The sequence below is a fragment of the Clarias gariepinus genome, chromosome 18, assembly GCF_024256425.1.
Source record: "Clarias gariepinus isolate MV-2021 ecotype Netherlands chromosome 18, CGAR_prim_01v2, whole genome shotgun sequence".
Taxonomy (NCBI): Eukaryota; Metazoa; Chordata; class Actinopteri; order Siluriformes; family Clariidae; genus Clarias; species Clarias gariepinus.
In genome coordinates, this window is record NC_071117.1 from 10072899 (window position 1) to 10096859 (window position 23961).

The 23961-nt window shown below is 36.4% G+C and overlaps 2 protein-coding genes across 2 annotated transcripts; one reads left to right on the forward strand and one right to left on the reverse strand.

Annotated features, from left to right (window-relative positions):
- The first annotated feature begins 1049 nt into the window (after positions 1–1049).
- ctsh (cathepsin H) lies at positions 1050–16086 on the forward strand. Its single transcript, XM_053477436.1, has 12 exons — positions 1050–1247; positions 1575–1606; positions 1776–1881; positions 2547–2617; positions 2719–2823; positions 3831–3917; positions 4055–4110; positions 7407–7488; positions 14746–14814; positions 14900–15006; positions 15479–15604; positions 15748–16086. The coding sequence occupies exons 1-12, from the start codon at positions 1178–1180 to the stop codon at positions 15815–15817; spliced, it is 981 nt and encodes a 326-aa protein (XP_053333411.1). The 5' UTR covers positions 1050–1177; the 3' UTR covers positions 15818–16086.
- Positions 16087–21989: 5903 nt separating this feature from the next.
- LOC128506778 (serum amyloid P-component-like) lies at positions 21990–22872 on the reverse strand. The gene is made up of 2 exons (XM_053477363.1): positions 22783–22872; positions 21990–22697 (listed from the first exon to the last, which is right to left on the reverse strand). The coding sequence occupies exons 1-2, from the start codon at positions 22838–22840 to the stop codon at positions 22066–22068; spliced, it is 690 nt and encodes a 229-aa protein (XP_053333338.1). The 5' UTR covers positions 22841–22872; the 3' UTR covers positions 21990–22065.
- Positions 22873–23961: the final 1089 nt, after the last annotated feature.

The following is a 23961-nucleotide window of genomic DNA, read 5'->3' on the forward strand; positions in this document are numbered from 1 at the left end:
AGACGTGGACATGTATGCAGGGAACAGATGCAGACGAGTTGTTTTTAGTGTACTCATCTTTTAGTGTATGTAGTGCACAACCTTTCCACAGTACACCACATACTCCGGCATTTTCTTTGGCTCGCTTCCTAACAGTCACATGATACATTAACGGTGGTGTAACTACTGACATCTTACACGAAACTTTATACCTACTACACATTGCTGCCATAATTAAAACTGAGTTTTTAGAAAAGGGCACAGATAACAATTGATTAAGTGTTCTTTCCTTCCACCATACAATTTCCAATTTCATTCTGTTTTTCACGTCTCACACACACAAAACACCATTTTGTCCAGTCTTTATACCCACTCAAGTGTTATTGTCAACTAAAAGTCGCCATGCAATTTAAGAAATCCAGCCATCCATCTAGGAACATCTGTATTCCAATTAGGGACCATGGAGTCCAATGGTGACCATTGTATTAACCCCCCCCCCCCTTTTTTTTTACATCACACTCACACACTACTCCTAATTTGGGAACACCAGTAAGCATAATCTGCATGTCTTTGAACTGTGGGAGGAAACCAGAGAACCTTGAAAAACCCCACCATGCACGAGGAGAACATGCAAACTCCATACACACGGACCTCGAGGCGGGAATCGAACCCTGGAGGGTCCAAGACCCACTAAACCGTTGTGCCACCATATCCTATCATAGGTTATACTGTATGTTATATGATATGTTAGTGTCAAGTAAAACTGCCTCAAGAATGTAATTTAAGGAATGTTTGAACAAAAGTTCATATAAATGTCTGGTAAAGGAGCTGTGGGGCATTGAAACGCATTTCACTTCCTGCTTTTCATCACTCTATTTGATTTGAGCATTTCAAATAAACTTTTTTTTTCTTCTTCACAAAAAATTGACATGAACCACAGACATCTTTTTTCATTAAAATTTCTCGAGAAATGACTAAGCAAAGGCTGACACACTTCCCCTCTCAGATCACACACACACACACACACACACACTGGTGGAGAACTGGGAGCTAACACAAGTAGGTGGAGGAGCGTCGAGGTCACGTGACCGTCCGTGCCTGAGCGACTCGGTATATTCACGCGCCTCTCGGAGTATACAGTATACTGTAGGTCGCGCGCGTGAACAGTTGTACAAAGGGAAAGAGCTCCGCTTTGAAGATGAAAGCACTCTTTTTAAGTGTTGCGCTTCTGCACTGCGTGTTTGCAACGCCTTTGTTTACAGAAGAAGGTAGGAAAACAATGCTGCATTCTTAATGTTCTGTCTGTGAAGTACTTTCGTTTGACTTTTGACGCCATATTTCTATCCAAGGACTTTTTAGTTTTTTTCAAAATACAGGTTTTTATTATATATTAAATTGTATTTTATATGAAGTTAAAATAATTATATAATACAATTATTGTTACATTTTAACTTGAAAATATAACAAAGATAATCTTTGCATATTAACACATGCGTCTCTCATGTCTGTCTGTCTCATATCTGTCTAAATTCTATTATGTGTATTATATTTCATAACCTCTCTGCATATATGTTGTGACTTGTCCTTTCCTGCAGATGAATATCTCTTCAAAACGTGGATGTCTAAGGTACAAATACTAACAGCTCCTGAGACGGTTTTCTTTAAGCTATTGTCTTCCCTAAACAAGGAAGTGAAACAAACAAACGAAAAAATCACTACCATGAAAACAGATTGGTTCATCGTTGGTGGCTTTTTTTGACAGTTTTTCCTTTCTTTTTTCCTTTCTTTTTTTTCAGCACAATAGGCAATACGGCATGGATGAGTATTACCGGAGGCTGCAGATCTTTACTGAGAATAAGAAGAAAATTGACACACACAATGCAGGAAATCACAAATTCAGAAGTAGGTCTAAGAGTGTTCTAAATAACAGGGCAGATGGGAGGAGAAAATCTATCACCTAGTCCACATGCACATGGGTGTTTTTTTAAATAATTTTTTTAAATATGGGGATTTCCTACTTTGTTCTAAAAAGAACCCCCCCCCCAAAAAAAAAACAGTACTGTAAAGAGCACATGAAACCAACATGCGGTGATATCTCACTAACTGGAAAGACATGTAGGCCAATCACAAGCGTTTAAAACTGGTTAAGCAAAGGATTGCACTATATCATGTGATCGTATGGATTGCATAACAAACACGATGTTTCACTTGTCTCTCTATCTCTCTTTTGCCGTCTTGTTCTTTAACACACAGACAAAAATAACTGCATTTCTGACTCGTAAGCAAGTCAGGTTACTCCTGCCCTGCTAGTTTTATGCGGTGTTTCCTCACAATATTAAACAAAACGTTATATTTGCATAATTAGTTCCCTGTCCTTCTCTTTAAACTGTATTATCATTACACAAGCGGTGGTGTTAGTTTATTCCCTTTTCGGTAAAGAAAAAGCATGATAGATAAAATAATCAATTCCTCAAAACGCACACACCTGTATTTCACAGTATTTATAGTGTAAAGCTGTAAAAAAATATATCAATCTTTAACTTTTTTTTTTTTTTTTTACAATACAGTGGGACTAAACCAGTTCTCAGATATGACTTTTGCTGAATTCAAGAAATTCTACCTTCTGAAAGAACCTCAGGTATTTATTTATGTGTGTGTGTGTGTGTGTGTGTGCAATGCTCAGCATTTACTGTACATGCATGTCGTCTATATTAATAATCTTAATGTCCAACATGACAGGAGTGTAACGCTACCAAAGGGAATCACGTTAGAGGTGCTGGTTTGTACCCAGACTCCATCGACTGGAGGAAGAAAGGAAACTACGTCACTGACGTGAAAAATCAGGTAATCTCATGTAACTTAAATGAAATGAAATTAAATGTCTAAATATAATGACTTGACTGTGTCTATAGGTCTTGCGTAGCCACGTACCCTGTGGCGTATCCTCCTGTGTAGCCTGAAGTAAAAATATAACAGATAGCAGCAACTGTGCTTGGTCCGTCTGAGAGCATCGTATTTCCGGCCTCCAGTTTTAAATTGAGATGAACTCCATAGTGACTGTCTCCTCCGAGGTCTTCTCTTGTTTCTGCAAGACTCCCCAGAGCACAAGTAGAAATCCCTGCTTTTGATTGGAGATTTTGTCACATGGATGCCCCGTGTGGTCTGCCTGGGATGCGTGTGGTGACTGAGAATGGTTCCACTTTTCCACAAAGACAGGCTCACACTTTTCCTTGCCACTGTCGCCGTCGTCCTCGGCTCGCTCATCAGGGACAGTCTTATCACATTCACATTTCATACAAACTTAAATAGTTCTTTTGAATGTGTAAAGCTGCTTTGCGACAATGTCAACTGTTATAAGTGCTATACAAATAAAATTGAATTTAATTGAAATTTGCAACACTTGCATAGTCTACGGAGTCTGTGTAGACTTGATGTGGAAAAAGAAATCAGACTTTACAGCATATAAGACTACAGCACAAGGCACTAATCAGCATCAAAACCACCAATCAAATCACAAAAACATTCACTGTTTTGTGTGATTATAATATTGTAGTTACAGGTAGTCCTCAACTTATGAACGTTCGTAAGTCGAATTTGTCGACAAAGTGATTTTTGAAACGCCTTTGACAGGAATATACAATATAAAGCATATCGATCCACTTGACTAGATCTCTGTCTCCTTTCCCCACACTACCATCATGTGGTTAAAAATTATAATAACGCCAAAGGAAATGAATTTCCTGACATAGTCAGTGCAGCACAAATGAAATGCACATAATGTATTAGACATGGGTGTGATTAAGTTGGAAGGCAGATGTTCTGACCAGATATGTACACACCTGCTTTTTCAGGGTGCTTGTGGCAGCTGCTGGACTTTCTCTACCACAGGCTGCCTGGAGTCCGTCACGGCAATCGCCACAGGGAAACTCCCCTTATTGGTAAGCAACTGATCTTGAGCAACAAGGTTACCATAGTTTGGATTTAAGGGCAATTATTATGATATCTTTTCCAAACATGGAACAATGTTATAAATGTATGTTCAGTATAAAAAGGACATCTTGTTTTCCTTGTTTAGGCAGAGCAGCAGTTGGTGGATTGCGCTGGTGCGTTCAACAATCATGGCTGCAACGGGTGAGCGTGTAAAACAGGATATTCCTATTTTTGATGAAACAGATTAGATTTATAGTATATTTTTATTGTAAGGTCTTGTAGTGTATAGGTCACATGGTCATAGTATGTAAAACTTTTAGGAGTATCACTTCTCTTTTACACATGGACTATATTTTATTCTTCTACATTTTTTAACCTCGGATTTGGTTTTACCCAAAAGTAATAGAAAAGACAGAGCTAAAGAAAAAGTGAAATTGTATTTTTCCCCCCAACATGGTATACCAAAATCTTACCAACTTGTGCATGTGACCAGGCTATGCATATAAATGCACCCATCGTCTATATGGCTTATTCTGTTTACGGTTGCATTGGGTCGAAAGCCTCTCCTGGGGAATTTAGTGCACAAAGAAGTGTACACCCTGGATAGGGTGCCAGCTCATAGCAGTGCGCAAAGGCAGACATTATATTCAGACATCAATAAGCCTGCACCTAACTGGAGGCGAGATTCGAACCCCCAAGCGCTAATCACTATGCCATCGTGCTGGTTTAATTTCATATACAGTGGAACCTCGGATTACGAGCTTAATTCGTTCCGGAAGTGGGCTCGTATTCCAAAACACTCTTAAAACAAATTTAATTTTCCCATAGGAAATAATGGAAACTTAAATTATTCGTTCTACAGCCCAAAAAAATAAATACATAAATATAATTAATACAAAATATAAAGTAAAAATAAAACAAATTAACCTGTACTTTACCTTAAAGAAATGTAAAATTAAACCCCAATAGATAAGGGTTTTCGTTTGTGCATGCAGAGTGTATGTGTGTAAAATGTGTGCGCGCGCACACACACACACACACACACACACACATTAACGGATAGACCGTTTTTAAAACCATTTAAAAATTAGCAAGGAACATTCCTACTTACACTCACGTGAGCGCATACTAACAGGATCACTGCTGTAAGTAAAACAACAACAACAACAAACAAATTAAACAGCTCCTCACCTTTGAAAACAATCGCGACAGAGAGGAGTTTGTGTGTTTATTTGGCAACCTGAGAGGAGGGGGGATGAAGGGGGGCTCGCTCGCGTTTACAGCCCCCTTCTCTCAGGTTGCCAAACAAACACACAAACTCTCTGCCTTACACAGACACAAACACGCACACGTAAAAACACTGCAAGCACTAAGACCCAGCAGGGGAGACGATAGGTCTCGGCTTTACAGCTCCCCTTCTCTCAGGTTGCCAAATAAACACACAAACTCTTCTCTGTCGCGACTGTTTTCAAAGGTGAGGAGCTGTTTAATTTTTGTTGTTGTTGTTGTTTTACTTTACAGTAGTAATCCCGTTAGTATGCACTCACGCGAGTGTGACTAGCGATTTTCCTTGCTAAATTTTAAACGGTTTTAAAAACGGTCTCTCCGTTAATGTGTGTGTGTGTGCGTGCGCGCGCGCGCGCACGCACATCTCACACACACACACACACACAAAGCGCGTGTGTGTATTCACCCAGCAGGAGAGACGATTACCTACAATTCTGCTGCAAGAGAGAGAAAAACCGTTGGCTCACTTGTGATGACGTAACGCTCGTTGTTAAAACAAGAAGCGCATGCGTGAAACATGATACTCGGTGCTCGTTAACTAAGACAATGCTCGTTTTTCAAGTAAAAAATTATTAAAAATTGTTGCTCGTCATGCAAAACACTCGTAAACCACGTTACTCGTAATCCGAGGTTCCACTGTAGTTGTTTACAGTGCTGTGAAAAAGTATTTGATTTCATCAAACAAATTTTAATATTACACAAAGATAACCCAAGTAGATACAAAATGCCATTTTAAAAGATTATTCCATGTATTAATGGAATTAGTCTCTTTCTTAACCACACGGGACTAAAAACATTCTTTTTGCACACTGCACTTCATGGACATTGCTCACACCCAAGACATTTATTTACAGACATGAAACATTGAACATGCATGCACATTTGCACTTATCCTGGACATTTCTATTTCAGTTTATTTCATTTTGCACACTTTTTGCACATTTTACATTTATGGTCAGTACATCTCACATTCATGCATATTTGCACAAATGACATCTCCAGTCATTTCTATTTAAATTCCATATCAGTTTCCATATTTTTCATATTTGTACAGCCATAATTGTGGATATTTTATACAGCAAAGTTTTTGAAATATTGTTTTATATCTTATATTTAAATTTTTTTCTTCTAATTTAAGTTTCTCCATATTTCATCATTTCCATATTCTATTCCACAATTTATTTCCTATTAATAATCCTGATTTTAAGGTCACTGGCGGTTGTATAAGCATTTCACTGCATATCGTACTGTGTATGACTGTGTATGTGTCACCTAAAATTTGGATTTGAATTAGATTTGATTCTTATTGTTGAATCATGAACACTGATCTTAACTGAGGCAAATGAGGCCTGCAGTTCTTTAGATGTTGTTCTGGGTTCTTTCATAACTCGTCGTTGTGCTTTTGGAGTAATTTTAATGGGCCGGCCACTTGTGGGAAGGTTCACCACTGTTCTAAGTTTTCTCCATTTGTGAATAATGACTCTCACCGTTGTTCGCTGGAGTCCCAAAGCCTTAGACATGGCTTTGTAACCCTTTCCAGACTGATATGTTCGAATGACTTCGTTTCTCATCTGCTCTTTAATTTCATTAGATGTTGTAATTTGAGATCTTGTATCATGCTTCACTTTGTCAGACAGGTCATGTTTAAGTGATTTCTTGATTCAACACATTTGGCAGTAATCAAAAAATAGTAATTTTTAGTAATTCTAAAAATAGAATTTAACTCAGCTTTTCATAAAATGTGGTTAATCACAGTTATTAGTAATCGATTAAAGATAATTGGGGCCATTACTTTTTCACATAGGGCACAACATTTTTCCAAAATTTTTTTTAAATAAATTAAATAATAATTTATGTAACTGCATTTTATATCTTTGTTTGTTTGGGTTTCTTTGTTTCATGATCGCCATCATTTAAGTGTGACAAATATGCAAAAAAAAAAAAAAAAAAAAAAAATCAGGAAGGGACAAATACTTTTTCACAGCACTCTACTGTACACTGTGATGCTTCCAGACTCATTCAGATTGAGACAGGACTCAAATCGCTGGGGTTCTCCTATCACAATTAACACTAAATCAAAGATTTAATCCAAATAAAATGTCAGTAATAAAGAGAGCTGTGATGTGGTGCATACACACAAGTTTTGTTTTATGAATTTTAATTTCCTCATGAGGCTGACAATGCACAACGAACTTCCTGTTATCTTTCAGTGGACTTCCCAGTCAAGCCTTCGAGTACATCATGTACAACAAAGGTCTTATGACAGAGGAAGACTATCCCTACGTCGGCCGAGTGAGTGACACACAACAGCTGCCTCCTACACACAAACACACACGCACACACACACTTAAGCAGCACCAGGCAACTTTGTTGTTTTGTCTTATTAAGGATGGAATCAGACAATATGTGACCTGTTACATCAAATCAGGTGATTTGAGTTATGCATGTTGTCACATTCCTGATTCATTATTTATTTTATTATTGTATCGAGTTCGGTTCCCGGCGTTTTGGCCAGTGCAAGTTTGTCGAAATCCTATAGTTTGGAATACTTAAATGTGAAACTGAGCCTTATTTTGACACCAGGATGTCCATGCTACCCTCAAAATAACTTTGCCAGCAGCATGGTGTTATAACAAATAACGAAATGCATGTTTTTCTATCACAATCAGAGTAACCAGCCTGTGGAGTTTTGATTGAAGTGGTTTAAAACAATGTTTTCTGTTGAAGCATCAGGAAGATAAGAGATTTATTATTAATTTTTGCTTAAAATGACGATTATACTAAAATTATAATTATAACTGATACCTGATACAGTGGGATAAAAAAAGTATTTAGTCATCCATTAATTGTGCAAGTTCTCCTGCTTAAAAAGATGAGAGACGCCTGTAATTTTCATCATAGGTATACCTCAACTATGGGAGAAAAAAAAAACAACAGAAAATCACATTGTAGGATTTTAAAAGAATTAATTTGCAAATTATGTTGGAAAATAAGTATTTGGTCAATAACAAAATTTCATCTAAATACTTTGTTGGCAATGACGGAGATCAAATGTTTTCTGTAAGGTTTCAGCAGGTCTTCACACACTGTTGCTGGTATTTTGGCCCGTTCCTCCATGCAGATCTCCTCTAGAGCAGTGATGTTTTGGGGCTGTCGCTGGGCAACGCGGACTTTCAACTCCCTCTAAAGATTTTCTATGGGGTTGAGATCTGGAGACTGACTAGGCCACTCCAGGACCTTGAAATGCTTCTTATGAAGCCACTCCTTCGTTGCTCAGGCAGTGTGTTTGGGATCACTGTCATGATGAAAGACCCAGCCATGTTTCATCTTTAATGCCCTTGCTGATGGAAGGAGGTTTTCACTAAAAATCTCATGATACACGGCCCCATACATTCTTTCCTTCACACAGATCAGTCGTCCTGGTCCCTTTGCACAAAAACAGTCCCAGAGCATGATGTTTCCACCCCCATGCTTCACAGTAGGTCTGGTGTTCTTTGGGATCAACTCAGCATTCTTTCACCTCGAAACATGACAAGTTGAGTTTTTGCCAAAAAGTTCTACTTTGGTTTCATCTGACCATATGAGATTCTTCTAATCCTCTTCTGGATCATCTAAATGCTCTCTAGCAAACTTCAGATGGGCCTGGACATGTACTGGGCTTAAGCAGGGGGACACGTCTGGCACTGCGGGATTTGAGTCATCAAATCTCAGTGTGTTACTGATGGTAGCCTTTGAAAACCATGAAATTCCAAAACGTTCACATACTTTTCAAGCTGAACTGGAATTTACCTCAAATTCAATTCCAATCTAAATGAATTATTAATTAAGAAAAAGAAAACAAGCTTTATTGAGGAAATGAGATCTAATTAAATATTGCTGGCTGATAAAGCCAGGAAACCTAACACAATAACCAGGGTGTCCAAACAGTCTCCGTGCACAGGAAATGAGCTGACACCTGGATTAGCAGTTTCAGGATGTTTGGATCGGACATTATAATCATGGCAAGTGTAGCAAGTTTAATTATCTCTGAAATCACCTTTCTTGATTTTTAAGCCTCTCGAAGGTCATGGAGTAGCAGAACAAAATAACACTTAACAAGGTTATCATGAGTAGGAGAGATGATTCTGTGTTTACAAAGCAGTAGAAATCAGCAGTAGTAGAGGATATATTTTTTTTAAAAACGTTGGGTTTTTATTTAGTTAAAATGTTGGATTTAGTTTTCCCTGAATATTTAATTCAATTTCAATTCAATTTTATTTATATAGCGCTTTTAACAATGGTCATTGTCTCAAAGCAGCTTCACAAAAATGAAAGGGGGATGAGTCAGTAGGTGCAGAGGGCAGATGGGATCTGGATCACTGGGAGCACAGGAGCAGGATGTGTAGCTCCAACCATAATAAGGCAGAATCCAGCTGGAGCTGGTCCTTCTCTGGATGCCTCAGGATCCTCGCAGGGTTGGCCTTTGTCATATGTGTTATATGATCATATTTTCTGGATCTGGTGAGAACCCTGGCGGCTGCATTTTGGACTAACTGAAGCTAGTAATGCATTACAATAGTCCAGTCTGGAGGTCATGAATGCATGAACTAGCTTTTCTGCATCAGATACGGATAAGATACTCCTAAGTTTGGCGATATTTCTAAGATGGAAAAAGGCTGTTTTTGTGATATTGGAAATATGATTTTCAACAGACTAACTGTTAAGTTACTGTCTAATATTACGCCCAGGTCTTTTACTGTTGAGCTGGTAGTAACAGTACATCCTTCTATATTTGAATATCATACAAAACGAATTTATTTGAATATCATACAAAACGCAGGTTACAACTCCATACAAATACTGCAGGTCATTGACTAGGTCCCCCGTGTGGTTCTGGGATTTTTGCTCAGTTCTTGTGATCATTTCGACCCCACAGTGTGAGATCTTGCGTGGAGCCCCAGATCGAGGGAGATTATCAGTGGTCTTGTACGTCTTCCATTTTCTAATAATTGCTCCCACAGTTGATTTCTTCACACCAAGCTGCTTAACTACTGCAGATTCAGTCTTCCCAGCCTGGTGCAGGGATTTTTACAATTTTGTTTCTGGTGTCCTTTGACAGCTCTTTGTTCTTGGCCATAGTGGAGTTTGGAGTGTGACTGTTAGAGGTTGTGGACAGGTGTCTTTTATACTGATAACAGATGCCATTAATACAGGTAACGACTGGAGGTCAGAGGAGACTCTTAAAGGAGAAGTTACAGGTCTGTGAGAGACAGAAATCTTGGCTTGTTTGTAGGTGATCAAATACTTATTTTACACCATAATCTGCAAATAAATTCTTTACAATGTGATTTTCTTCTCTTATTTTGTCTCTCATAGTTGAGGTATACCTATGATGAAAATTACAGGCCTCTTTCATCTCTCTCAAGGAGAACTTGCACAATTGGTGGCTGACTACTATAAATACTTTTTTGCCCCAATGTATATTTCATCTATTGGCGAACTATACTTGACTTGATATGACGGGGAACAAGTACTATAATAATAATAATTGTAATAAAATTCCCAGAGGACGGGTTATGTATTAAAGTAAATTTATATCAGTTACACGCTCCCAATTAGCAATTTGATTATGTTGCTATTATTACAATTTTTTTGCCCTAAGCAGTAAATTTAACTGAATTGAATAGTGCTTGGTGATAAAGCCAGGACACCTAACAGAGGTTATGCACAGAAAATGAGCGCATGTCCGGATTAGCAGTTTCAGGATCTTTGGATCAGACTTTATGGCCATTGCATGTGTAGCAAGTGTAAATATTTCCGAGATCAACTTGCTTGATTTTTACTTGTGCCTCTTGAAGGTCATGGAGTAGCAGGATAAAATAACAGTTAACGAGTTCATCACAAGTAGAAGAGATGATTCTATGTGTTTACAAAGCAGTAGAAATCTGTAGAGGATATTTTTTTGAAGAAAGTTGACAAGTTGGATTTTGATCAAAAGAAATCTGATCTGATCATGTCTTTATTGAACACACTCATTCAACATTAAACATGGAAGTGGAAAAAACAAGTGGACCCTCGGAATTAATAACTGGTTGAGTCCCATCTTGGCAGTAATAACCTCGACCTGACGCTTCCTGTAGCTGTGGATCAGACCTGCACATTGTTCATGAGGACTTTTAGCCCATTCTTCCTGGAAGAACTGCTTTATCTCTGTCATATTCTTTAGACGTCTCATGTGTATAGCTCTCTTCAAGTCATTCCATAGCATCTCTATTGGGTTGAGGTCTGGGCTCTGACTCGGCCACTCCAAAAGACGGATTTTGTTTTTCAGAAGCCATTCTGTTCTGGACTTACTCTGGTGTTTTGGATCATTGTTTTCCTGCATCACCAATTCTGAAAAGAGTTTTCACATTATACTGAAGAATTTTTTTATACACTTGGGAATTCATTTTCCCCTTAATGACTGCAAGCTGCCCATGCCCTGATGCAGCAAAGCAGGCCCAAATCATGATGTTTCGTCCACCATACTTTATGGTTGGGATGATGTTTCCATAATGTGCAGTGCGCTTTTTTTGCCAGATGTAGTGCTGTGTGTTCTTTCCAAATAGTTCAATCTTACTTTCATCAGTGCACGGAACATTTTGCCAGAACCGCTATAGAGTGTCAACATGCACTTTCTCAAACTTCAGGCGTGCAGCAATGTTCTTTTTAGTAAGCAGCGGTTTCCTTTGTGGTGTCCTGCCGTGGACATCCTGCTTGTTCAATGTTTTACATACTGTAGACTCTTTTTGGTAGATTAGCCACAGTCCCAAGGTGTCTCCATTTACTTAACTGTAGACTGGTGAAGTCATAAGGTATTTGAAATCACTTTGTAACCTTTTCCAGCTTTATGTAAATCAACACTTTTTGATCCCAGATCCTCTGAAAGCTCTTTTCGGAAAGCCGTGGCTTACATAAGCGTATTCTTCTTGTGCAGAGCAAACTCAAAGGTCTGAGAGATTTTTAACCAGTCAAAGTAGCTCCAGGCCACACCTCCAAAATCATTTTCTTAACAAGGCTACAGGTATTCTAACGCCTGACTCCAATTAGCTTTTTTGAGGTCATTAACTCACGGATTCACGTACTTTTTCCACTAGCACTATGAGGTTTTCATGGTTATTCTAAATATGGACATGAAAGATCAAAACACTTCTGTGTTATTATTTTAGGCTCATTGTATTTGTCAATAGTTTTGACTTAGATGAATATCAGATCACATTTTATAACAAATTAATGCAGAAAACCATGAAATTTCAAAAGGTTTCTATAATTTTCAAGCTGGACTGGAATTCATCTCAAATTCAATTCCAATCTAAATAAATCGTTAATTAAGAACAAGGAAACAATCCCTTTGTATATATATTATATATAGAGAGAGAGAGAGAGAGAGAAAACAATTTTTTTTAGGTATAAAATAATATATAATAAAAATAATAATATAAAATATTGGTATAGTGAAATAAAATTATATATATGTATATATATAAAATAAAATAATATATCATGATATATAATATATAAATAAATATTTATTTATTTATTTAATTAAAAAAAATTTGTATACTGTATATATTTTCTCCCTATTCCATATCACTTCATATAAAGATTCATTCATATTTATTCATAAGTTTTTTCAGAATTTTGAGTGACATCTAAATATATATTTGAACCCTGTTCATTCGTTTCACTGGACATTGTTAAGCTGTAAGAAGGAATCAAATTTAAACACGATGTCATCAACAAAATCAGGATGTATGTGGAAAAGCTGAACTGGAATTCACTTCAAATGAAATCTAATTTACATTACAATAGAATATTGAGTAAGTAGGCAAAAATCCCTATGTTTTACAGCAGTTTTTTTTTATAATTTAAAAAACTATTTTTATTGTATTCATTCGATACATGACAATATCATACAAAACAACTCCATACAAATACTGCATGTTAGGATATACACAGTGGCTACGGTAGTATGGAGTTAATTATGTGCCAAAATTTAACAAACAAACACAATCTGACTTTCTCACAAATGCGCCCAACCTATTTTCTCACAAATGCAATGACGCAACTTCCTCTTCCAAAACAGCAGATGGCGCTATCGGTCAATTTACTCTATTCTCCCGAGACCTCAAACAACGTGTTTAAATGGTTTACCCTTATGTCCCAGAGGAATATGAGCGGGGAACAGTTTTGAGGTGTCTATGATATATCCAGACATATTAACGATCCATTATCTTTAGGATAGAGCCCTGTAGGGGAATACATACTGAATTACAGACTGAATTCTATTACAAACCTGCTTACAGTAAAAAGTTTCATAAATTTCATGCAGTCTAATACAATGATTCTTGCATCTTACTGTATGTACACCTCACGCTGCAACAGCTGTCTACAGTGTAGGATTGTACTACAGATACAGATTATTTAAATGTAGATATGTCAGAAGATGGAGAGAGTTTGCCGTTGGTGATCACACATGCCCTAGGCGTTTTGTAAAATGTCCAAACCCAAAACCTGACAAAGTTGTTCATCAAAACCTGTTCATCATGAATCCAACTTTATCCGGGTTTATAATATTGGGGAAAACCTTCCGCAATCGCAACGCAAGAATTTTACCAAGGATCTTGTACGTGTCCACATTAATTAAACTTATTGGTGGATAATTTGAGGGTTCAGTGGGATCTCTATCTTTCTTAGGGATCACTGATATCAGAGTGTCATTAAAAGAGGAGGGAAGAGATCCACTAGCAAATGCCTCATTATATAGGCTAACTGCGTTAATTTGGGTGCAAGTAAGTTTATATACTGGTATAATTCTTTTTCAACATTCAGTTACAGCAGGTTTTTAATCAGAGATACCAGAAATCTGTTTACTGTCTCTTTGAGAGCTCGCAAATGATATGCATCTAAGTGACTTTTAGTGACTATTCAAAAAGGGATTTTTTTCCCCACCTTCATAATACAAAACCTCCTGACTGTTTGAATAAAATTACATCATTACAAAGGTTTGCATCTGCTTATGCGGACCTGCCTGGGTTTTTTCTTTGCTTTGCTCTATTTCTAAGGAAAAAAGCGCACATTCTCACAGAAAACAGGTAATACAGTACATTAAAGGGCACCTATTATGTAAAATTTATTGTTAAGTCATTTTTCGACATTCAGGTAGGTCTCCAGATAAAAACATAATGAAAATATTTTTTTGTTATTTTTGTTTTGGTTGGGGCTTAAACAAGCCAACCGGATTTTTTTTCCCTATTGTGACCTCACATCAGAGGATACCCTTTCCCTGTGTTTTTCCTCAGCTCTACATATCTTTGCTTAGTTCCTCAGGAGTTTGAGATATAAAAATGCATTATCTGAAGGATATTTCAGCTGGAACATCAATCAGTACACTTTAGGGGAGTCTCCTAGTTAAAGGAAAAGTAAAATACAGGACCTTTAAAATCATACTATTTGTATAATATGCCTGTTATATTACACCACAATGGCATGAAGGCTAACTGTTCTGTTTCGACCCTGTTCTGTTTCCAGGACAGTACTTGTAAGTACAATCCTAAACTTGCTGCGGCCTTCGTGAAAGACGTGGTGAACATCACAAAAGTAAGTGACCCTCATATGACATGTGTAAGCAATAGTTTTAAACAAAAAAAAAATTTTTGCTAACAGTCAGTGATTTTTGTGTAAGTATGACGAGATGGGGATCGTGGACGCCGTGGCCAGGCTTAACCCTGTCAGCATCGCTTTCCAGGTGCTGAGTGATTTCATGCACTACAAAGACGGAGTGTATACCAGGTGAAAATCAGAGCGAACCAGAGGATTTACACACTGCGGTGAGGTGGTTAATATTCTGTTGTGATATTTTCGTGATGTTAGGTGTCGAGGCTTCCCGATCAGTAGTTTCTCTGAAAGGTTCATTTCATGCATCAAGATTCATATAAAAGTGAATTGTGCTGACATCTAGTGGACAGATTCTGTGTAGCAGGTAGACCAACGTCGCATACAGTGCAATTAACTGTGGACATGTAGCTTCAAGTAATTATGCGTTTATCCCTGATGTTTGTCAACTGATGAGGAAATGATTGTTGTTTGACTATAAACATGTTTTTTCAACATTTCTGTGGTAAAAGGTGAAAGAATAATCTTTAAAATTTGATTATTTTAAAATGCTCCTTTTTCTCTGTACTGTTGATTGTTTTTCTGTTACAGCACTACCCCCATGTGTTTTATTCCTTACATAGTCATGATTACTATTACTATTTTGCAGCACCGTGTGCCACAACACTACAGACACTGTGAATCATGCCGTGCTCGCCGTGGGCTATGCCGAGGAGAACGGCACACCCTACTGGATAGTAAAGAATTCTTGGGGCCCACTGTGGGGCATTGACGGGTATGTGTGCTGTAATCGATCGGATGGCTCGGTGGTGTCTTTTTAAGCTAGTTTTGCTGACATGATCTTAAAAATATGTTTAGGACGCATGACTTTTTGCATGAATGTTCTCGTTCTTAATATAGCGTCTTCCTTCTCTTCAGATATTTCTACATCGAAAGAGGAAAGAACATGTGCGGTCTTGCTGCCTGCGCATCTTATCCAGTAGTGTGAAATATTCCTCGACATTAAAACTGACAAGGGACAAAAACAGAAGTGTTTTTAAAAGGTGAATGTGTGAGTCAATAAAGAATAACACAAACTTGACAGCTTTAAAAATCTTTTTATCAACTGTTCAGCTTAACTAATAATGATTGCATTGATTATATGAATATTTGTCATTTAAATGATTCATTTTATTAAAACTTTTGACTTTTGATTTATATTTTTATGGATTAATCAAATTTCTGTCACCTGATTTGGAATAAAAAAATTGTACACAAGTGTTTGTGCTTTGCTCTTCCGTTGCATTTCAATTATGATTATGATAAGAGACTCATGAGAGGTGTCTGAAAAGCTCGCCAGTTATTGGTCTTCCAGGTAAGTATGAAGTTATAAAATCATGATGTTATCGCTTATCGCTTTGTTTTGATATAAATAAAAACTACAATAAAATTACAATCTTTATGGTATCCGTATGGTAATCAATGCCAGTGTATTTTATATAATATATTGAGAAACAGGTGCAGATGATCAGGCTGGTGATTAGTATACTTCTGAGGCTGAATGCTGAGTGGTTGGAACAGATGAGAGAGGAAAGGAGGTTACTTAAACAACCAATTTTAAAATTGTATCTTGTAATGGGATAAAACTCCTCAATATTTGCAGTGAATTAAAAATCATTACTGAAGATTTTTTTTACATAAAAAAAATATTTTAAATTTTTTAAATTTTATTTTTATAAATATATTATGATTGTTATTTATGTTTTTATTATGTGATATATTATAAATGCTATAGTGTAATTGCTTTGTGACTTATTTTGTGCTTTGTTTTGTTTGAATAATTCTAACTACTGACTGTTACAATGTCAAATTGTTTGAATCATAACTTCAATATATACAAAACGGTACAGGAAACTACAAAGTAAAGATACAGGAATAATGATCATACCATAAGGGAATATAAAAGGAGACATTAAAAAGGCAGGGATTTAGAAATTTGTGTTTATAATTTTCTAGACATTTAAACCATCCTTTACATTTTAACGACTGGACGTATTTGATAAAGTTCAATAAAGTCACTTAACAAGGTAGAGGAGGGAATTTTGCCTTGCCAACTTACAGTTATGAATAAATTATTACAAGGTTATCATTAATACAATTAAAAGAAGGTATATTATATAGTACAATTTAAGTGACAACCAGCTATGTACATCAGACCAAAAAAAACGTAATAAGGGCATGTTAACAAATAAATGATCAAGAGTTTCTGTCTCTGAAGAACAAAATTTACAGGAGTCTGCATCAAATAGAAATCTTTCCATTAGAAAGTCACTGACAGGGTTTATAGCCGACACTACAGCCCTGGGAGAAAAAGAGAGAGCACTGCAATTTACTCCAGAAAACATCTGAAATGTTATTTAGAGGAAGATGAAGAGTCACAAACTATCAATCAAAGAGCCGAGCTGTTTGCTTTTTTGCAAAAAAAGTGGTATAAAGTTAAACAACAGCAATGTGAAAAACTGGTGGAGAGTCAAAACGCATGAAAGCAGTAATTATTCCACCAAATACTGATTTCTTAATGTTATTTAGCCAAAGTATTAACAGAATTTGTTAACTAATGATTTGCATTTTGTTCTATTTGAGTTATTAAAGCTCTGCAAATACTGCATGATCTTGGGTTATTTTGATGTGTTGTGATCTTGTCATTTCCTCTAAATATTTACTCTAAATAACAATAGTTATATTTTGAATTTAGAAGAAATATTGTCGATATAATATTGATTTTTTTTAGAGTGGCCCTTTCATTAGTCTTGACCACTCTTAATAAATCAAGGGCTTTTAAAAAGAATCTAAGAATAAAATAAAGCTATATTGCGAGACCAGTGAATCATGATCAAGCATATCTAAAACAAAGTGGATATGATATGAATGCGATTATGAATTTCATCAATTATCTTAAGAAAGTCCAGTATTTAGTCTGTTAGCATAGACATGTACAAAAAGATATAATCACATCAAAGAAGTGTAATAGGTGTAATAGGAATAGTGTAATAGTGTAAAATAAAGAGATATAACCTGTGTTTGGTTTGGGTATTAACCTTATTACATCTTGCTTAATTGTTGGTGACAAAACAGAATTATTAATGCACAAAGAAAAAAAAAAAAAAAATTGTAAACTTGCTTTGCTTTTGATCGCCTACCGGATGTATGTGCAACCGGAGGTACATGTGACTGTCTCAGTCATTCGTCTGGTGAAAAAGGTTCTTCTATGGAAATATCTTCTTCTTTCCAGACAGAAGCCTTTTTTCAATTTTTTAAATATTTTTTTTTACCTTTTTTCGAATTCAGTCTGTTGTAATGTTTGAGTCAAGTTTTTACTTGTTTCCTCATCCATTCAATATCTTTCTCACAGGTTTGTTTAACTGTGGCTAATAAACACCAGAATGTCAAAATGGAAACGCCCCTGAGTGCTCGAACAACTTGGATTCACAAAACAAACAAAGACAACAACAAGTGATGAAACGTGATGATAAAAAGTGATGAAAAGTGTTTATGAGAAGCAAAAAGATGTTACCTGCCCCACTGCTTTATGATTAATTTAGTTTGTTTGTTCTGCCTCTGATTAGACTATTAAGCTTTTTGCATGATTCTGTTGGTGTTATTGTGTCTATGTGAAATAAAACTGGAGTAGTAGCCTAATAAGATAATATTTTTAGCAGTCACCCTGTTATTGACAGCGCTGCCACAGTAGTGTGTGTATGCGTGTGCACACTGGAAAATGGGACTCTCTCTCCAACATTTAATTCGAACCGTGAACTCCATCTTGAACTTACACAATCACAGTAGAGGAGGGCTCGGTGACCTACAATACAAAGGCATCTCGTCAGGCTGGTAGATGGACAAATTTGATATGACACATTTTCTAAAAATAAATTGAAGCCTGTGGTTGTCGTATATATACACATACACACATACACAAGAGCAGCAACAGCAGAATCATGCAAGAAGTTTAATATTAAAACTATATATATATATATATATATATATATATATATATATATATATATATATATATATATATAAAAGCTGGGTGTCTTTTTGCTTCTGTAGTGATTTTGGAGGCTGAATGAAGTGTCAGATCTTGGGTTAAATTCCCAGCAGGTGAGGTGTGAGGATGAACTTCAACAAAAATACGGGAGACATTAACTATTTAGTATGCAGCGTTGCGATCTTTGATGCCACCTTCTTCGGACACATTTGATTAACATCACAAACCCCATGCTTTACATCTTTACAAAATTTATTTAAAAATATTTCTTAAAAAATTATACTAAAAACAGGATTAAATCAGATGATCAGTGATAAGAAACGAAAGAGAAAACTTAGAGGTTGCATCAGTCATGATCATATTAATTCATTTATTATAACATCATGCATCACAACAATATTTACTGTAATATGTAATAATTCAGAATAGCACATTTGGGGATCAGTTAACAAATGTTGTGAATATTGTTATGAATGCCAATTCCTATTTACAATCTGAAGAACAATTTTAATGACAAAAGCAGAAACCTGGTAAAATATTGTGTTGCATCTTTAACATAATTATGTATTAATTATATACTAGTAGCTTTATATGGAGTTTCCTTATTTTCAACAACTACATACCCATTTGTACTAAATTCTACCACTTTGTACTGGTTCTTACTGCTTATCTAAGTTTAAATGTATTACTTGCCAGGTTTCATGAGTCCACTTATGACATTCAAGCTACAATTACACACCATGCATCAAAACAATGGACAAAAGTTTCTGTATGCATTGAAATATAGCACATCATCACTGAATCATATTTACAACCTGAAAAAGAAGTTAAATGATAAAAGCAGGAACTTGATGGAACGTGCTCATGCAGGTGCTCATGGAACAGGAAGTCTAACCCAAGACAGTGTATATAGTGTGTGTTTACTCTAGAGTCTAGACACCAGTAGACTTGGACCGGTTGGACCGATCAGCTGTAATGTTAACACCACATAACATTAACATTTATTATCGATTATATACGAGTCGATGAGTGACAGAACCATGGGCACCCATGCTTATCGGGAACCAAAGCTCAGCCTGTCCAGTCTAATCTTACACAACTTGTCAAGTTAATGCTGGAAACAACAGAAAGGAACCAGAACACCCAATGCCCACCACAGACAGACCAAGCAGGCAAAGAGCTTCCAGTCTCCCAGATCCCAGTCCAATCAAGTTCAATTCATGGAGACTCCACCCCACATCACTCAAAGGATCCGCTGCCAATGTCCTAGTGCCAGATACCACAGCACACCCCAGACATCCTATGAGTCATGTCCCCAAGGGACCAGAGCTGCCTGGTGGCACAAGGGAAACCTACACCTTACTGGGAATAATGTTTTTCATATGAATATTAAGGTTGATTAGTGTAGATTTGAGGACTCTTGAAACACAGGGGAAGAAAAAAAGGAAACAAGTGTTTGTTAGTTTTTATCTTTGAACCCTCACCATACAAATTAGATCTGTTCCGGAGGTGAGTTTGTAACTCTAAATTTTGTATAGCAAAGCTCATTGTCCTATAGAAAACAACGTAAATGTTAATAATCAGTTCCGGCAACCCAAAAATAAAACCAAAAATTTCACATTTCCAACACTTTAATTGGTTTTTGCAGATGAAGACAATTAAAACATTTAGAAAATTCTTATTAATTTAATAAAATACTAAATGAACAGACATTAAACCTTATTTAACTTTTAATTATTGTGATTTATTTTGGAAACAGTACCATTAAAACTATAACAATCAGACCACAGTATTAACGATTCTTTCTTTGTTAATTTTCACTGACAAATTGCTACCCGGGGTGTTTGTATGCCAAAGGGTCCACTGTATTTTTAATTGCATACGGTAACCTTCGTGGTGTTTTTAAGATAGTTTAAAATTAAATACATAGTTTTCATACTGCATACAGTATTACTCATAAAAATTACATCTTTTACATGTTACGTCTTTCAAAATCAGTAAAGAAAAGCAACGCATGACTTCTTCTGCAAAGAGATTCAAAGTGTAAGGTCAACAAACCCCTAACGAATGTTCTAATACTTGAAACAACTAAAACCAAAGTGTAATTGCAATCAAGTCTTGTCTACTTTTTAGAAATTATACCAACTCATGATATTTTTAGTAATGTTAATACAATATATTTATGGATCTGACCACACCAGATAGAGGGTAAGTTGTCATGTAAAATGCTGTTCTACGTCTAGTGTGTGTTTATTCTAGTGTCTACACACTACCAGCTTTAATCGAAGTTTCCTTACTTTCAATGATCACATACCCACTTTTACTGAATTCTAGTGAGTTCCAGTTGATAGCGTTGCCCGGCTTAAACTGCCCACCATGTGAATAATACGCAGTCTGATCAGTATAATGTAAAATATATTGCACTAAATTTAATAATACATTTCCATATATAGGAAACTGTGGCTTATATTGATTAATTTTGTTTTCTATGAGACAATGAGCTTCACTATACAAAATTTAGAGTTATAGACTTTTTATTGCAATATATGAATGGACCATGTATGGATATATACAGTGTATTGCAATGTACAGTAAGGCATATGGAGACCCAAAGACAGACCAAAGATGGGAAGCATATTAGCATATTACAGTTAGATAAAAGGTTCCAGCAAGCCACGGGAAGTTGCAAGATTATTTGTCCAGACACAGGCCATAGAACGTATTACCATATAAGAAACGAGGAAGACACTATTTTATAGACATATGACATAGAACATAAAGAGATGCAAGAGGTAGAGATATGGGAAAGTCTAAACAATGTCAGAATACCTTACAGACGCTGTTCATTAAAATGACAAACCACATAACATTGTGGTGGAAACCTGTATCTGCCTAGCAAACAAGGCTTGTGTAATAGTAATTGTAATAGTAAAATAGTTGAAAAAAGTTGTTGGTGGTGAAATATTTCAAAATGGTCATGAAAAATAAAAAAAAATAGGAACAACAACATTGACTTCCTTTGTCAAGAGCGTAAAAGTGTAATGTTCATAAATTTTTATTAAGTTGTCACACAATAGTGATTTAAATGAATTCAAATGAACTGAATTGTAATTGGAATAAAGTACATTTTTTAGTTTTAGAAATTACAGTAAGGCTGATTAAGAGACAACAGATTATATATTAAGTCTATTCTGTATTTATTCTGGAGTCTACACACTACTAGCTCCATGTGAAGTTTCCTTACTTTCAACGACTACATACCCACTTGTACTAAATTTTAGTGAGTTCCAGTTGATAACGTTGCCTGGCTTAAACTGCCCACCATATGAATAATACACAATCTGATCAGGAGACAGAACAGAGTCCCACATGTGCACGTCAGTCAGCATCCCAACAAATGACTGCGCCGCATCAAAACGTCCACCGTAACTGTCTTGCTCTTGACCCAGAATGATTTTTGGAATTCCAGTTAAAGAGCCTCCTTGCTTGAGTCCTTTTCGTGAACTCGGGATTCCATTGACCCAGATCTGAGCGAGTCCTGTGTTAGCGTCCCAGGTAGCACACATTGACTTCCAGACATTATATTCATCCTTCAAGCCCCAAAAATGGGCAGTGCCATCTAAGATGTGTAAGATATAATGTCCTTGCTTTTCCCTGAAAAATAGAAACGCATTGGCTGTTGATGGCAGAGCAAGTGAGAAAAGGCTCTGAGCCCTGGAGATGTCTGAGAAGACACGCAGACACACGGTGACAGTGGTGAAGATCTTATTCATCTCAGGATTGAGAACCACATGATGAGTTTTGGACTCCACGGGGAATGTGAACATTTTACCTGAAAGATCTTTACGATAAAGAAATAGTTATTATTTTTTTTACCTTAAACAGAATTAACTTCAATCATAAATGATAGTAACAGGTAGACAAACCTTCTCTTTCAGCCTTAGCGAGGAGAAACAGTGCGAATAAGCCCACGAGCCTCTTCATTTTTCTAAATGTCCCTCAGGTTGTGTGTGGCAGTGAGTTTGCGCTGGATTTATATCCATTTCCATTTCCTTTCACTGTTTAACCAAAATTTAACATTATACGACCGGCACTTGACCTGTTTTTCACTGCATACGTGACCACAAGCCGTAAAAACTGTGTCATGGTGTTCCAGAGAGAGGGTTTATGAGTGACTTTTTTAAAATAAAACAGTGAGTTATTGTATGAAAACAAGATTTATATGTTAGATATCAGCCAGGGGTAAAACGAGGTTAGACATTGCAAATAATCAACAGACTCAAAGCAAAAACAGGAAATAGTGGAACAAAATTATTTCAAAGCGTTGCCCTAAAAAAATATTCTGTGGCCTTGTGAATTTCACAATAAGAAGTCAATTCAACCGTATACAGTTCAGTACACAGTGAAACTTAACAACGTTCCTCCAGGACCGAGGTGCTACATACAACAGAAATTAACAACAGAAATGAACAAAAACTAACTAGCTAACGAAGAAACCTGATTAGCCGACTAGTTGAGACAAGACAGATTGACATTTTTAAATTAACGGAAAAATATCTAAGTCTATACAAAAGAGACAACATTGACAACATGACACATATTATTACGTCTTTGTGATGAGGGTAATGAATTGAGGTAGTGGGAGGAGAAACAGTAAATAGTAAACATTCCTTGTAAATAGCAGCGAAGATACAAGAGAGTTTCGTGCAAATAACAATTAATAAATATTACGCAAAAAAAAAGTTACAGGTTGGTATGAACATTTCTTAGATGGTTGTTGATCAGTGTTTTTGCACATGTGTTCATCAGTTTAGTCCCAAAGTTTTAAGGTAGTTGAGTTTATCTGAGTGATTGTGTGTGTATGTGTGTGTGTGTGTGTGTGTGTGTGTATATTTATCAGTCCAGTCCCTTTTTGTTGAGGAGACGATGGCTTGGAAAGAACATCAGGATGGTAGTTATGGACATAAGAACATCTGGATGCTTTGGTACATTTTTCCAGGTGGCAGGAGGGTGAAGAGAGAGAGTGTGATGGGTGTGTCCGATCAGCCCCAATGCTTTGCGGATACATGTGGTTTAGATGTCTTTGATAGAGGGAAGAGAGACCC